This window comes from Chiloscyllium plagiosum, chromosome 24 (assembly GCF_004010195.1).
Source record: "Chiloscyllium plagiosum isolate BGI_BamShark_2017 chromosome 24, ASM401019v2, whole genome shotgun sequence".
Taxonomy (NCBI): domain Eukaryota; kingdom Metazoa; phylum Chordata; class Chondrichthyes; order Orectolobiformes; family Hemiscylliidae; genus Chiloscyllium; species Chiloscyllium plagiosum.
Genome location: NC_057733.1, coordinates 55,908,939 through 55,926,225, shown reverse-complemented (window position 1 = coordinate 55,926,225; position 17,287 = coordinate 55,908,939). Strand labels below are relative to the sequence as shown.

Below are 17,287 nucleotides of genomic sequence, written 5' to 3'. Positions count from 1 at the left end.
CAGGCTTCTATCTTTTCCCAGAGTGTGTTTTGACGATCACAAGTTTTTACAATCAACCTGAAGCTGGAAGTAGTTGCATATCTGAGTAGTGACTTCAGAAAGTCTGGGCTTTGTTCTGGCACTTGGAGGATCCTGGTATTAATAGGCCCTCCGTATGCAGCCATCAGGAATAAGAATGTGCTGCATAAAGATGTGGGAGGATTCTTTCATTGCCTGACCCTGTGTGGACAATCATGGGATATATACAGTTTCAATTTCCTGGTGTGCACACATGCAGCTTATAGGGAATGTAGAGGCCCAGATCACATTCAACTAGCTTGAGTGTGTAATGACATTTCTGAACATCTCTGATTGGAACACACCTAGATAAAGGACAACAAAGGCATGGTAGCTAAATTTGCAAGTGACACAAAGGTAGGTAGGAAAGTCTATTGTGAAGAGGACATAAAGAGTACGCAGACAGATACAGTTTAGTTCAGTGAGCCAGCAGAAATTTGGTCAAAGTATTAAATAAGAATAGATGATGCTCACTTTAGTGAAAAGAATGCAAAAAGAAGAGTATTATTTAATTAGTATATAAATGCAAAATTGTAAGACGTAAAGGGACCTGTGTGCTCTAGTTCATGGATTGCAGGCATAGTAACTGAGTAACTGAACATAAAAGGAAGGATGTTATGCTTCAGTTATACAGGGCATGGGTGCAATGTTGGTCTCGTTGTTGGAGAAAGGATGCAAAGGAAATGGTTCTCAGGAAATTTACTAGATTGATACAGTTAGGGCACTTGAGTGTTACAAGTTAGCCAGGAAGGACCTAAAGAAATAGCTAAGAGGAGCCAGGAGGGGACATAAGTCTGGCAGGTAGGATCAAGGAAAACTCAAGGTCTTCTATAGGTAAGTCAGGAATAAAAAGAATGACTAGAGTAAGATTAGGGCCAATCAAGGACAGTCGTGGGAAGATGTGCGTGGAGTCCAAAGAGCTAGGTGAGATGCTAAATGAATACTTTTTGTCAGTATTCTCACAGGAAAAAGGTAACGTTGTCAAAGAGAATACGGAGATACAAGTTATTAGACTAGACCGGATTGAGGTTCATAAGGAGGTGATTAGATTACTTACAGTGTGGAAGCAGGCCCTTCGGCCCTACAAGTCTAAATCAACCCGCCGAAGCGCAACCCACCCAGACCCATTCCCCTACATTTACCCCTGCCCCTAACACTATGGGCAATTTAGCATGGCCAAGTTTTGGACTGTCGGAGGAAGCCCACGCAGACATGGGGAGAATGTGCAAACTCCACACAGTCAGTCGCCTAAGGCGGGAATTGAACGTCTCTGCCGTTGTGAGGCAGCAGTGCTAACCACTGTGCCACCACTTGCAATTCTGGAATGTGTGAAAATAGATAAGTCACATGGGCCGGATGGGATTTATCCTAGGATTCTCTGAGAAGCTAGGGAGAAGACTGCAGAGACTTTGGCTTTGATCTTTATGTCAGCATTGTCTACAGGAATAGTGCAAGACTGAAGGACAGCAAATGTTGCCCTCTTGTTCAAGGGGAGTAGACACGACCGTGGTAATTATAGACCTGAGAGTCTTATTTCTGTTGTGGGCAATGTTTTGGAAAGGACTATAAGAGACAGGATTTATAATCATCCAGAAAGGAATAATTTGATTAGGGAGAGTCAACACAGTTTTGTGAAGGGTAGGTCATGCCTCACAAACTTTTGAGTTCTTTGAGAAGGTGACCAAACGGATGAGGATAAAGCTGTTGATGTGGTGTATATGGATTTCAGTAAGGCATTTGATAAGGTTCTCCACAGTAGGCTATTGCAGAAAATACGGAGGCAAAAAATTGAGGGTGATTTAGTGATTTGGATCAGAAATTGGCCAGTTCTAAGAAGACAGGGTGGTGATTGATGGGAAATGTTAATCCTGGAGTTCAGCTACTCATGGTGGACCACAAGGATCTGTTTTGGAGCCACTGCTATTTTGTCAGTTTTATAAATGACCTGGATGAGGGCATAGAAGGATGGGTTAGTAAATCTGCAGATGACACTAAGGACGGTGGAGTTGTGGATAGCAACAAAGGATGTTGCAGGTTACAAAGGGACATAGATAAGCTGCAGAGCTGGAAAATGCAGTTTAATGCAGAAATGTGAGAGGTGATTCAATTTGGAAGGAGTAACAGGAATGCAGAGTACTGGACTAATGGTAAACTACTGAGTAGTGTGGATGAGCAGAGGGACCACTGTGTCCATGTGCATAGATCCCTGAAAGTTGCCACCAGGTTGATAGGGTTAAGGCAGTGTACGCTGTGTTAGCTTTTATCGGAGCCATGAGGTTATATTGCAGCTGTACAAAACTCTAGTGCAGCTGCACTTGGAGTACTGCATACAGTTCTGGTCGCCACATTATCGGAAGGATGTGAAAGCTTTGGAAAGGTTTCAGAGGAGATTTTCTCGGAAGTTACTTGGTATGGAGGGAAGGTCTTATCGGGAAAGGCTGAGGGAATTTAGGCTATTTTCATTACAGAAAAGGTGGTTAAGAGGTGACTTAGAGACATATAAGATGATCAGAGGGTTAGATAGGGTCAACAGTGAGAGGCTTTTTCCTTGGATGGTGTGGCTCTCACACTGGGGACATAGCTTTAAAGTGAGGGGTGATAGATTCAAGGACAGGTGTCAGAGATAGATTCTTTACCCAGAGAGCAGTAAGGGCATGGAATGTCTTGCCTGCATTAAAGGGTATTTAAATGGTCATTGGATAAACATATGGATGATATTTGAATAGTGTAGGATGGATGGTCTTTAGATTGGTTTCACAGATCGGCATAACACAGAGCCGAAGGGAATGTACTGCACAGTAATGTTCTATGATACCTGGAATGAGCAAATTATGAAGAAAGGTTGGACAAACTGAGCTAGTTTCCACAAGTTTAGAAGAGTGCGAGGTAATTAATTGAAATATTTGACATCCTGAATAATTTTGACAAGGTGGATGTGGAAAGACTGTTTCCTTTTGTGGGTTAGTTCAGCAATTGAGGTCACCCTTTTAGGGCAAATGAGCAGAAATTTATATTCTCTCCAAGAGTATGTAGCTTTTGAAATCTGCACCAGATAGGTCATTGAGAAGAAGTCACTGAATATTTTTAAGATGGCAATGGACAAACTCTTGCCAGGTGAGAGATCAAAGGTCTTTGGGGTAGATGAGAATGTGGAATTTGAAAGACAACCAGATCAGCTATGACGTTATTGAATTGCGGAGCGAGCATGAGCAGTCCAATTTTGCTCTTAATTTGTATGTACATGCAAGACCACAGACATAGAAACACATTAAGACCATCTGTGGTGTCAAGTCTGCTGTGCCATTCAATCATGACTGATTCATTTTTCAGTCCCATTCTCCTATCTTCTCCCCATAACCCTTGATCCGCTTTCCAGTCAAGAACCTATCTCTGTCTGAAATACACACAATGACTTGGCCTACACAGCTTTCTGTGGCAATAGATTCCCATAGATTCACCATCCTCTGGCTGACGAAATTCCTCCTCTTCTCAGCTCCCTTCAATGAATCTCTGCCCCTCAGGTCCCAGTTTCTCCTACTAGTGGAAACATCATCTCCAGATCCACTCTATCCAACTTCAGTATTCAACGTTTGTGCGAAGATTTGTAGCTCGGGTGCTCGTTGTTGTGGTTCTGTTCGCCGAGCTGGAAGTTTTTGTTGCAAACGTTTCGTCCCCTGGCTAGGCGACATCATCAGTGCTTGGGAGCCTCCTGCAAAGCGCTTCTTTGATGTTTCCTCCGGTGTTTATAGTGGTCTGTCCCTGCCGCTTCCGGTTGTCAGTTTCAGCTGTCCGCTGTAGTGGTTGGTATATTGGGTCCAGGTCGATGTGTTTGTTGATGGAGTTTGTGGATGAATGCCATGCCTCTAGGAATTCCCTGGCTGTTCTCTGTCTGGCTTGCCCTATGATAGTAGTGTTGTCCCAGTCGAATTCATGTTGCTTGTTGTCTGCGTGTGTGGCTACTAAGGATAGCTGGTCGTGTCGTTTCGTGGCTAGTTGATGTTCATGTACTGCGACCCCTAGGACTCATAACAGCACACAAACCAACAGCCACGCTCAGACAACAACTCAACAGAACGAAGGACCCGATACCCAACATATGGCCTTAACATAGAATTCACCAACTTCCAAATCTCCCAACTTCATTGTTCTGCTTTATCCTACATTTGGGAGTCCCAGCTTATTCTTTATGGATTCTGAGCTGGTTCTGTCTCTCCTTTGAATGACAACCTCTGCTGTGAATCTGATTTTACCTTCAAGTAGCTGTTTCCAGTTCAATTTTGTCCATTTTCTTTCTTGCTGAGTTGGCTATCCTTTTCTTCTTCTCTCATGAATCGGATTCCTGTGAGTGTGGCGTTGATGATCCGGTGTGTTTTTTCTATTTCCGTGTTTTTAATGATTACAAACGTGTCATCGACATATCTGACCCAGAGTTTGGGTTGAATTTGTGGTAGGACTGTTTGTTCTAACAGTTACATAACTGCCTCTGCTATGAGTCCCGAGATTGGTGATCCCATGGGTGTTCCGTTGATTTGTTCGTATATCTGGTTGTTGAATGTGAAGTGTGTTGTGAGGCACAAGTCCAGTAGTTTAAGCCAGGGGACGAAACGTTTGCAACAAAAACTTCCAGCTCGGCGAACAGAACCACACCAACTTCAGTATTCCACAAGCTTCAACAAGATCCCCTCTCATCCTTCTAAACTCCACTGAGTATAGACCCAGAGTCCTCAAACACTTCTCATATGGCAAGCCCTTCATAGAACATAGAAAAGTACAGCACAGAACAGGCCCTTTGGCCCACAATGTTGTGCCGAGGGTTAATCCTAATCTAAAATAACCTAACCTACCCACCCCTCAATTCACTGCTGTCCATCTGCATGTTCAGCAGTCATTTAAATGTCCCTAATGACTGCTTCAATCACCACTGCTGGAAACGCATTCCATGCATTCACAACTCTTTGCGTAATGAACCTACCTCTGACGTCTCATCTATACCTTGCTCCTGAATCTTAAAACTATGACCCCTCGTACCAGTCAATCCTGCCCTGGGAAAAGTCTCTGGCTGTTGACTCTATCCATGCCTCTCATAACTTTGTATACCTCTATCAGGTCACCTCTCTTTTTCCTTCTCTCCAGAGTGAAAAGTCCGAGCTTAGTCAATCTCTCTTCATAAGACAAGCCCTCCAGTCCAGGCAGCATCCTGGTAAACCTTCTTTGCACCCTCTCCAAAGCCTATGTATCTTTCCTACAGTAGGGCGACCAGAACTGGACACAGTATTCCAAGTGTGGTCTCACCAGAGGCTTGTAGAGCTGTAGCAAAACCTCGCAGCTCTTAAACTCAATCCCCCTGTTAATGAAAGCCAAAACACCATATGCTTTCTTCACAACCTTGGTAACTTTGAGGGATCTATGCACTTGAACACCAAGATCCCTCTGTTCCACCACACTGCTAAGAATCCTGTCTTTAATCCTATATTCAGCATTAAAGTTCAACCTTCCAAAATGCATCACTTCGCATTTTTTCCAGGTTGAACTCCATCTGCCATTTCTCAGCCAAGCTCTGCATCCTGTCTATGTCGCGCTGCAGCCTACAACAGCCCTCGATACTATCAATGGCACCTCCAACCTTTGTGTCATCTGCAAATTTACTAATCCACCCCTCAACCTCTTCATCCAAGTCATTTATAAAAACCACAAAGAGCAGAGGCCCAAGAACAACGCCCTGTGGGACACCACTCACCACTGACCTCCAGGCAGAATACATTCTATCTGCAACCACTCTCTGCCTTCTGTCCTGAATCCAGATAGCGAAATCTCCCTGTATGCCATATCTCCTGACTTTATGAATGAGCCTACCATGGGGAACCTTATCAAATGCCTTGCTGAAGTCCATATACAGCATATACACTGCTCGACCGTCATCGACCTGTCTTGTCACCTCCTCAAAGGACTCAATAAGATTTGAGAGGCATGACCTGCCCCTCTCAAAGTCATGCTGACTGCCTTTAATCATGCTATGCTTCTTCAAATAATCACAAATCCTATCCCTCAGAATTCTTTCCAAAACCTTGCTGACCATAGACGTGAGACTGACTGGTATGTAATTGCCAGGGATTTCCCTACTCCCTTTCTTGAAAAGAGGAACAACATTTGCCTCCTTCCAATTCTCTGGTACAACTCCCGTGGAGAGTGAGGAAGCAAAGATATTCGCTAGTGGCTTAGCAACCTCCTTCCTCACTTCCCAGACTGGCCTAAGATAAATCTGGTCTGGCCCTGGGGACTTATCAATCTTAATGTTTGTTAAAATATCCAGCACATCAACTTCATCAATCTTGATCTGTTCAAGCTCATATCCCAGCTCCTCAAAGTTCTCATTTACAACAAGGTCCCTTTCCTTAGTGAAAGCTGGAGCAAATAACTCATTTAAGGCTTCCCCTATCTGCTCAGACTCCACACACAAGTTCCCTCTGCTATCCATGATCGGCCCTACCTTCTCCCTGATCATTCTCTTATTCCTCATGTATGAGTAAAATGCCTTTCGGTTCTCCCTAATCCTTCTTACCAAACCTTTTTCATGCCCCCTCCTGGTTCTCCTCAGTCCATTTCTGAGCTCTTTTCTAGCAAGCCTGTAATCCTGTGTTAGATCCTTGCTTCCTCCACTTTACATCAGCTACCTTCTTCTTTTGGACGAGAAGCTCCTCTGTTCTCGTCATCCAAGGCTCCTTAATCTTACCCTTTCTTACCTGTCTCAGAGGGATAAATTAGTGCATCACTTGTACCAACTGCTCCTTAAACAGTCTTCACATGTCTGCTGTGCCCTTTCTGTGGAACAATTGCTCCCAGTTTGTATTTCCCAACTCCTGCCTGATAGCGTCATAATTTCCTTTTCCCCAATTAAATATCTTCCCTTGGTAACTGCTTCTTTCCCTCTCCAAGGCCATGATAAATCTGAAGCAGTTGTGGTCACTGTCACCAAAGTGTCCTCCCACCGTGAGATCTGACACCTGTCCTGGCTCATTGCTGAGCACCAAATCCAAAATGGCCTCTCCCCTCGTCAGTCTGTCTACATACTGAGTAAGGAAACCCTCCTGAACACACCTGACAAAAATGGCTCCATCCAAACCATCTGCACTGAGGGGTTCCAGTCGATATTGGGAAAGTTGAAGTCACCCATAACAACAACCCTGCTGCATCTACATTTTTCCAAAATCTGCTGGCCCATGAGTTCTTCAATCTCCCTCCTGCTATTAGGTGGTCTGTAGAAACGCCCCCCAATGTGGTGGCTGCTCCCTTGTTGTCCCTAACTTCCAACCATACCGACTTAGTAGACAAACCTGACTCAACAACCTTCATTTCTGTAGCTGTAATGTACTCTCTGATTAGCGATGCTACACCCCCTCCTCTTTTTCCACCCTCCCGGTTCTTTTTAAATGTTCTAAACCCTGGAACATCAAGCAACCGTTCCTGCCCCAGTGAAACCCACGTCTCCATTATGGCCACAACATCATAGTCCCAAGTACTGATCCATGCTGTAAGTTTGTCACTCTTATTTCTGACACACTGTACGTTAAAGCAGACACACTTTAATGATCCCTTTGTTTCACCACATGAAAAACCTTCCCATAGACTCACTACATCCTGTCACTGCCCAATCTGCCACGGCCCCCCTCTCAGATATGTGGTTCTGATTCCCTCCCCCCTGCCAAACTAGTTTAAACCCTCCCGAACCACACGAACAAATCTCCCACCCAGGACATTTGTGCCCCTCCAGTTCAGGTGTAACCCGTCCTTCATGTACAGGTCCCATCTTCCCCAGAAGGTATCCCAATGGTTTAGGTATCTGAAGCCCTCCCTCCTGCACCAGCCTCGCAGCGACATGTTAAGCTGCATTTGCTGACTGTTCCTCACCTCACTATCTCATGGCACCGGTAGCAAACTGGATATTGCTACTCTACTCGTCCTGTAGTCACTTTTCAGATCCTTAATCCCTTTCCTGGCTATATCATTGGTGCCAATATGTACCACGATTTCTGGCTACTCACCATCCCCCTTCAGAATCTTGTAAACCCGATCGACGACATCCCAGACCCTGGCACCAGGGAGGCAACATACCTTCCGGGAGTCCCGTTCCTGACCACAAAATCTCCTGTCAATCCGTCTGACTATTGCGTCTCCTACCACCAGTGCTTTTCTATTCACCCCCCTTCCCTTCTGAGCCAATGTCAGGCTCAGTGTCAGAGACCTGACAACTATGGCTTTCCCCTGGTAGGCCGTCCCCATCAGCAGTATCCAAAACAGTATACTTAATGCTGAAGGGAATGGCCACAGGGGATCCCTGCTGTATGTGTTGGTTCCCTTTCCTCCCCCTGACAGTAACCCAGCTGTCCTTATCCTGTGTCTGGGGAGTGACCACCTCCTTGTACATCCTCTCAATTTCTCCCTCAGCCTCCCAGATGATCCGCAGTTCATCCAGCTCCAGCTCCAGTTCCCTAACTCTGTTTTCGAGGAGCTGGAGTTGGGTGCACTTCCCGCAGATGTGGTCAGCAGAGACATGTCGTGTCTCTCACCTGCCACATTCTGCAGGAGGAACATGCAACTGCCCTAACATCCATATCCCGCTACTCAGAAAGCCCACACAGGACTAAACAAAGGAAGAGAAGAAAAACAAAATGAAAACCTGAAAAACTTACCAAGTTTACAGACTCTTGGCAAGGTTAGAGGTGGTGGGTGGGAGGGAGGCCCTATGGTGTTGGGTCTCGGGTTTAGATCTCATCCACTTAAAAACTTCCCGGCAGCCCTCGCACATCTCCACCCTCTTTCCTCACCGCTCTGTTCAAGTTGCTCGTTCCTGTTCATCTCCAGGATTATTCTTGTGAACCTGTTCCAAACCCCCTGCAAGGTCAGCACAGTCTTCCTTAGATATGGAGCCTAAAACTGCTCACAATATTCCAACTTGTACCTTTGTGGAGCTGCATACAGATGATTTGTGATTCATGCATCAAGAAACCAAAATTCTCTGTACCAGAGTTCCGCAATCTCTTCCCATTTAAATAATATGCTACTCTTCTTACCAAAGTGGATCAGTTCACTTTGCTACCATTATCAGTCATCTGTCAAAATTTTTGTCCACTCACTCAACCTACTACATTCCATTGATAACTTACGCTCATATTCTGAAGTCACTACAGAGTTCAAAGCAACAATTAAGTTGGATGAAAAATCACAAGCAAAGAGAATATATTCAGGAATTTTTTCCTATTTAGCAAAATCCAGCAAACTGACAGTACAGATTTTGTGGTATTACTGAAAGCAAACTGTCTCAAAATACAAGTAGTTCATAAACTTTGTTTAGCACAAACCTTGGATCGATATCAGCACTTGCAAGAGACTGGATTTACTTGTCCACCTCTCAGTTCCCTAGACCAAAAAGGAAATTAAATTATTATACGGTGGGAAAGAGAGCAAATTAAACAATTCTCGAGATGAAACTGGATTAGAATATTATTACACTGATGTAGAATGTCAGGTTTGTTTGAATAATATTTTGTTTTATTTAGCATTGTAATTTAAATTTACAAGGAGGGCTCTCATTATACCAATATTACTGCTGACAACAAGCACATGGGTATCAAAAGAATTATTTATGGTATCAAGATGGCTTGATCAATTGAAAGTGTGTCCACTCATCCAAATGCAGTCAGTCAACTGGGTTCCTGAACAGAGCTAGCCTGAGCTCAAGAACTGAGGGCAGATGACAGTGAGAAAGGACGAGTGTGCCTTACAGACCAACCGAGTCTGCACCAAAGGTGCCAAAGACGAACAACTTTTGTGATGACAGTCCTCTTCATCAAGGCCACTTATTTTGAAACTGTTCCCGTCTCAGCTCCCCATACCTATCTAGATTCATCCAGAAAGAAAAACCTTAGTATTTTCCTGATTAATCAGATCACCTGTCATTTCCAGATAGGCATAGGACCAACCTACACAGACTTTCCTCACAAGAGGACAACTTATTCCTAGGAATCAACTTCATGAACATTCTATGAATTAGCTTTGATACAGATATTGTCCGAGTTCTCAGCCTGTAGGCAGGTCCAATCCTCATCGCTACGACTGCCACCATGTAAAGGGCAAGCAGGTAGATCTAAATTCCACACCAGCCAAAATGGGGATTAAACCTGTGTTTGCTACCAATCTGATCCATACTGGTCATCCAGCCGCTGAGTCAACTAATAACCTTCACTATGGTGGCAGAGTTGTAATATTCCTGGACTAATAATCCAAAGGTGCAGATTGATGCTTTATGGCATGGGGTCAAATCCCAGTCACAGCAGCTGATGGAAATGTAAATTCAATGAGTAAATCTGGAAGTTAAAGCTAGTCTCAATCACATGACAATGAAACCGTCAATTTTACAAAAACCCATCTGGTTCACTCATCCCTTAATGCAGGAAACCTAGTACCATTACATTATATGGCCTACATGCAATTCTAGACCTGCAATGCCATTAACTGAAGCTACCCTCAGAAGTGGCCTAATAAACAATTCAGTTGAAGGACAATTAGCGTAAGTCAGCATATGTTACTGTCCCTAATGACACCTATATCCCATGGAAGTAGTCAAAAGTGAGAGTTACTGTGGCAATGTTCACAATTACATGCATGCTGGAGCCTTGAGTTATGCATAGTGTTGGTAGAGACTCCAATTTTCTTTCCGTCCCTTGGCTGCTTTATAAGATTTATAGGTTGAAATGGAACCTGTTTGATCACATTTTGAATATGTTCCTTGGTCAAGTCCTGGAGTGGCACTTCAACCTGGAACTTCTAGCTCAGAGGCAGGGGTATTACCCATTGTGCCTCAAGCCAGCCTCAATACAAGCATGTAATTTCTTAAAAAATCAAAACCGTACACAGTATTAGAGTTGGAGTCTAACGCTCTGCACAGGTGAACTAGGACTTCACTCCTTTTCCACTCCACTTGCCTCGCAATCAAGGTCAATATTTGCACTCCTAATTACTTGCTGCACTCTTTTTGGTTCATTCATAGAACATGGCTATCGTTGGCTATGCTAGCATTGATTGCCCACACTTATGCTTGAGAAGGCAGCAGCAAGCCACCTTCTTGAACTAATGCAGTTCATTTGGTGTAGGGACAACCACAGTACCTTTGGGGTGCTGGGAGACATTCCAAAATTTTGACCCCATGACACTGAAGTAATGGTGATTTATTTCCAAGTCAGTATGATTAGTGCCTTGAAAGGCAACGTGCAAGGGGTGTTTCTATTTGTCTGCTGGCATGTCCTCCTAGATGGAATTGGTTGTGGGTTTGGAAGGTGCTGTCTCAGAATCTTTGGTGAATTTCTACGACCTCACCCATCTTCCTTTGTGCTAGGTATGACTCCAACCTGGGAGAGATTCTCCCCATCCCCACCCTGACTCCCATTGTCTCTCATTTTGCTAGGGCTCCTTGATGCTACACAGTCATACGCAGCCTTGATATCAAGAACAGTCGCTCTCATCTCACCTCTGGAATTCAGCTCTTTCATTCATGTCTGAACCAAGGCTGTAATGAAGTCAGGAGCACAGTAGCTCTAATGGAACAAAAACTGGGTGTCAGCAACCAGGTCGCTGCTATCACTAAAGAAAAGCCAGGGAAGCTGAAAGGTCTGAAGGTAGACAAATGACCCAGACCAGATGGACAACTCTCCAGAGTTCTGAAGGAGGTAGCTGAGAGGATAGTGGAGACATTGCTGAAAGATCACCACCAATCACCAGAGCAAGGGAGCATCTCACAGGACTGGAAAGGAAGGGAGGCGTGGAAGGGGAAAGAAGAACAGTACAGCAGAAAAAAACCCCAAAAAACAGGCCCTTCAGTTTGCTATATTACGCTAACACATGACAGCTTTTTAAACTAAAAACCTTGTGTCTCTACACTGTCCGTATGCCTCTATTCCCAATGTCAGAAACATTAGGAACATTTAAGCGAGTCTCGGATAGGTACGTGGAAGATAGTACAATGAAGGATATGTAGATTAGTCTGATCTTAGAGTAGAATAAAAGGCCGGCACAACGTTGCGGGCCAAAGGGCCTGTGCTGTGCTGTGCTGAGTTGTTCTACGTTCCCAGCCTATTCATATAGGTCAAGATGCCTCAAATATCGCTATTGTACTGGGTTCCACCACCACCACTTCTAGCAGTACATTCCAAGCACTTACCACCCTTCTTTAAAAACATATTCCCTTTCTCTTAAAACTAGGTCCTACCTTGGGAAGAAGACTTCAGCTATCCATTTTATCCATGCTTCTCATAGAAGTTTACAAAATTGTCAGATTCTCTCTCATTCTTTGATGTCCAAGGGAAAACAAATCAAGTTTGTCCAACCTCTTCTCATAGCTAATACCCTCCAAACCAGACGACATCTTGGTAAACCATCTCTACACCCGCTCCAAAGTGTCCACATCCTTCTGGTAGTGTGACAACCAGACTGAACACAATATTCTAAATGCGACCCAACTAAAGTTCTATACAGCTGCAACATGACTTATCAAATTTTTATACTGTCCCCCAACCGAAATGTGAGCTAGTGCAAACAAGTTGCAGGATTGCTCAATAAGTGGCAGAACCTAAACAAAATTGAGAAATTATAAGACCGCAGGAAGAATCAGAAAAAGTGGATTAAATTTTTAAGATGCCATGTTGGATATTTTATTGGTAATAAAACCTGTGAGCTTGTTAGAACGGCATAAAACATAATCTTGGCCACAACTAGAAAGCTGTGTACAATTCTGGTCATCGCATTGCGTCATGTAAAGAACTGTTGCCAGGGATTTATATCAGCTCGGATGAAGCGACATTTCACTCCCAAGCATCCCCGATCTCCACCTATTTTGAACTATGTGCTTTTCCATCCTCTGTCATCCAGAAAGCCCTCCACCGCATAGAACAATACAGCGCAGAACAGGCCATCTATGTTGCGCCAACCTGTGAACTATTCTCAGCTCATCCCCCTACACTATTCCCCGCACCACCTCCAGTCCCCAACACAATAAAGACAGTGTACCCCTTATCCTCACCTACCACTCCAGCAGTCTCTGCATCCAACGCATTATCCTTAAATACTTCAACCAACTCCAACTAGACCCCACCATCAAGAACATCTTCCCCTTCCCACCTCTCTCCACCTTCTGCAAAGGTTCCCTTTGACAGTCCTTGGTTGGTGCCACTCTCCCCGCGATACCCCCAGGTACCTTCCCCTGTAACTGGAAAAGATGCAAAAAACTTATTGGTACACCTCCACCCCCTCACTTCCATCCAAGGCCCAAAGCAGTTCTTCCACGTGAGACAGAGGTTCACCTGTCTCTCCTCAAACCTAGTTTACTGCATGAGGTGCTCTCAATGTGGTCTTCTCTACAGTGGAGAGACCAAATGTAAACCTAGGGAACAGTTCACAGAGATCTCAGCCAGACCAACAGGAGCCAACTGGACCTCCCAGTCACCATCCATTTTAATTCCCCCTTCCGTCATGATCATCCTTGGCCTCCCCCACTGGCACAACAAACTAGACCATAAATTGGAGGAACGCCACCTCAGCTTCTGCCTGGGCAGCCTACAGCCTGGAAGACACAACATTGAGATTTCCAATTTCAAATAACCTCTCTCCCCATCCCAACTCCCTTCCCAGCACCTCCCCATCCCTTCCATTCCTCCCAGCCACCTACTAAATTAATTCCTCTCATTGACCAACCAGGTCGTACCCTCTGCCTCTTCATCTATCTTCATTTTACCACCCTGCCCCCACCACACCCTCTATCTGCAGCTCCCCCCACACCCACAACCCCAGTCCTGAAGAAGGGTTACACCAGAAATGTTGCCTGGCTTGCTGTGTTCTTCCAGCCTCCTGTCTGTCTACTAGGAATTTAGTGAGACCATATCAGGAGTAGCATGTGCACTATTCGGCTCTCTATCCAAGCAGTGATATACTCGCCTTGGAAGTGATTCAGCACAAGCTCACTAGATAGGTCTAGGATGAGACAGTTCAATGATAGGCAGGGTAAACTGGGCTTTTATTCAAATAGAAGATCAAAAGAGTAATCTCATGGAAAGAAAGGATTCTGAAAAGGGTTGACACATGGATTCAGAAAGGCTGCTTTCTTTGGCTGTCGGGTCAAGGACATAGGGGGCATAGCTGATGAATAACAGGCTAATTATTGGGACTGAGACATGGAGAAATGTCTTCACTGAGAAAGGCATATGTATCTTTGGAATTCTCTTCCATAGAGCTGTGGATACTCCATTATGTGAAAGATAAGTGAAGGGCTTGGGTAAAGAGTTTTGATCATTCAGCAGAATAAAGAGAAATGGGTCAGAAAATGAAGCTGCATTAGATGAACAGCTATCATATGATTAATGGAGTGTGCTTGAGGGGATGTACTATCTATTCTTGTTCTTTTTTATGTTATAGAATCAGAGAATACAGGACAAAAACAGACCCTTAGGTTCAACTCATCCATGCTGACCAGATATCGTAAACTAATTTAGTCCCATTTGCCAGTGCTTTGCCCATATCCCTCTAAGTGCTTCCTATTCCTATACTCATCCAGATGCCTTTTAAATGTTGCAATTATGCCAGCCTCCACCACTTCCTCTGGCAGCTCATTCCACACACTCACCACCCTTTGTGTGAAAAAGTTGCCCATTCGGTCCCTTTAAAGTTTTTCCCCTTGAACGCAAAACCTGTGCCCTGTAGTTTTGGACTCCTCCAGCCCACGAAAAAGACCTGATCTTATTAAATAGAGAATTTTAGCTAGGAGGAAATATCATAAGCTGAGAGTTATTTCCTTTGTTATGGAGGCAGCCGAGAGGACATTTAACGGAGGTGTGTAAAATCATGAAGGACCTAGACGGAGTGCATTGTAAGAACCCAATATCCTTAGCAGAGAAATTAATAACCAGAGGCTTCAATTTAAAGTCACTTGCAGAAGGAGAAGATAAGAGTTCAAGACAATTCTTTTCACCAAAGGGTTGTAGAGGTCTGGAACTCAGTACCAGAGACAGAAGGAGAAACAGAAATTAAGTGCATTTTAAAAACATGTTTTGAGTGCCATAACCTACAGCTAGGGACAACCTCTACCATTATTAAATTACATTTCTCAAAGCTGTTTGGCTAGGTTGATCATATACTTTTGATTAATCATAAGTTCGGAAGAGCTCAGTGAATGACATGGCACAAAAAAAAGTATGCAGTTAAATGCTCTTAAATATGAAGACATGCAAGCAAGACCACATGCACCTTATAAGTTAGCAGTTATAGAACATAGAACAGTACAGCACAGAACAGGCCCTACAGCCCATGATGTTGTGCCGACCACTGATCCTCATGTATGCACCCTCAAATTTCTGTGACCATATGCATGTCCAGTAGTCTCTTAAATGTCCCCAATGACCTTGCTTCCACAACTGCTGCTGGCAACGCATTCCATGCTCTCACAACTCTCCGCGTAAAGAACCCGCCTCTGACATCCCCTCTATACTTTCCTCCAACCAGCTTAAAACTATGACCTCTCGTATTAGCCATTTCTGCCCTGGAAAATAGTCTCTGGCTATCGACTCTATCTATGCCTCTCATTACCTTGTATACCTCAATTAGGTCCCCTCTCTTCCTCCTTTTCTCCAATGAAAAAAGTCCGAGCTCAGTCAACCTCTCTTCGTAAGATAATCCCTCCAGTCCAGGCAGCATCCTGGTAAACCTCCTCTGAACCCTCTCCAAAGCATCCACATCTTTTCTTTAATAGGGCGACCAGAACTGGACACAGTATTCTAAGTGCGGTCTAACCAAAGTTTTATAGAGCGGCAACAAGGTCTCACGACTCTTAAACTCAAATCCCCTGTTAATGAAAGCCAAAACACCATATGCTTTCTTAACAACCCTGTCCACTTGTGTGGCCATTTTAAGGGATCTATGTACCTGCACACCAAGATCCCTCTGTTCCTAGTTTGGGAGAAGATTTGTAGCTCGGGAGCTCGTTGTGGTTCTGTTCGCCGAGCTGGGAATTTGTGTTGCAGACGTTTCGTCCCCTGTCTAGGTGACATCCTCAGTGCTTGGGACTCTCCTGTGAAGTGCTTCTGTGATGTTTCCTCTGGTATTTATAGTGATTTGTATCTGCCGCTTCCGGTTGTCAGTTCCAGCTGTCCGCTGCAGTGGTCGGTATATTGGGTCCAGGTTGATGTGCTTATTGATTGAATCTGTGGATGAGTGCCATGCCTCTAGGAATTCCTTGGCTGTTCTCTGTTTGGCTTGTCCTATAATAGTAGTGTTGTCCCAGTCGAACTCACGTTGCTTGTCATCTGCGTGTGTGGTTACTAAGGATAGCTGGTCATGTCGTTTTGTGGCTAGTTGGTGTTCATGGATGCTGACTGTTAACTGTCTTCCTGTTTGTCCTATGTAGTGTTTTGTGCAGTCCTTGCATGGGATTTTGTACACTACATTGGTTTTGCTCATGCTGGGTATCGGGTCCTTCGTTCTGGTGAGTTGTTGTCTGAGAGTGGCTGTTGGTTTGTGTGCTGTTATGAGTCCGAGTGGTGGCAGTAGTCTGGCTGTCAGTTCAGAAATGTTTTTGATGTATGGTAGTGTGGCTAGTCCTTTTGGTCCAAGCAATTGCATTTCTCGTTTCCCAAAGCAGCCGAGGACAAATCTGGTCCGGACCTGGCGACTTGTCAATCTTAATGTTTGACAAAGTTTTCAGCACATTAGCTTCCTCTATCTCTATACATTCCAGCATGCACACCTGCTCTTCAAAGGTTTCATTCACTACAAAGTTCGTTTCTTTCATAAAGACAGAAGCAAAAAACTCATTTAGGGCTACCCCTACCTCCTCAAACTCCACACACAAGTTCCCTATGCTATCCCTGATCGGCCCTACTCTTTCTCTGACTATTCTCTTATGCCTCACATAAGTGTAAAATGCCTTTGTGTTCTCCCTAATCCTTCCTGCCAAGCCTTTCTCATGCTCCCTCCTGGCTCTCCTCAGACCATTTTTGAGCTCCTTCCTCACCTGCCTGTAATCCTGTAGAACTGAGCTTGACCCTAGCTTCCTCCACCTTATGTAAGCTACCTTTTTCCTTTTGACGAGAAGCTCCACCGCTCTCGTCATCCAAGGTTCCTTTATCTTACCCCTTCTTGCCTGTCTCAGAGGGACATATTTATTCATCACTCGCAACAACTGTTCCTTAAACAG

General features: G+C 44.4%; 1 protein-coding gene across 4 annotated transcripts in view; it reads right to left on the bottom strand.

The window, feature by feature from the left end:
* LOC122562329 ((E3-independent) E2 ubiquitin-conjugating enzyme UBE2O) overlaps positions 1–17,287 on the bottom strand; it is a 161,442-nt gene that overhangs the window by 10,501 nt on the left and 133,654 nt on the right. For 3 of the 4 annotated variants that reach the window (XM_043715202.1, XM_043715200.1, XM_043715201.1), the window contains one exon: positions 9,414–9,471. The exons of the other annotated variant lie outside the window; for it this stretch is intronic. In XM_043715202.1, the coding sequence (XP_043571137.1) occupies positions 9,414–9,471 (58 nt within the window). The remainder of the gene's footprint in view (positions 1–9,413; positions 9,472–17,287) is intronic. 4 annotated transcript variants of the gene reach the window in all.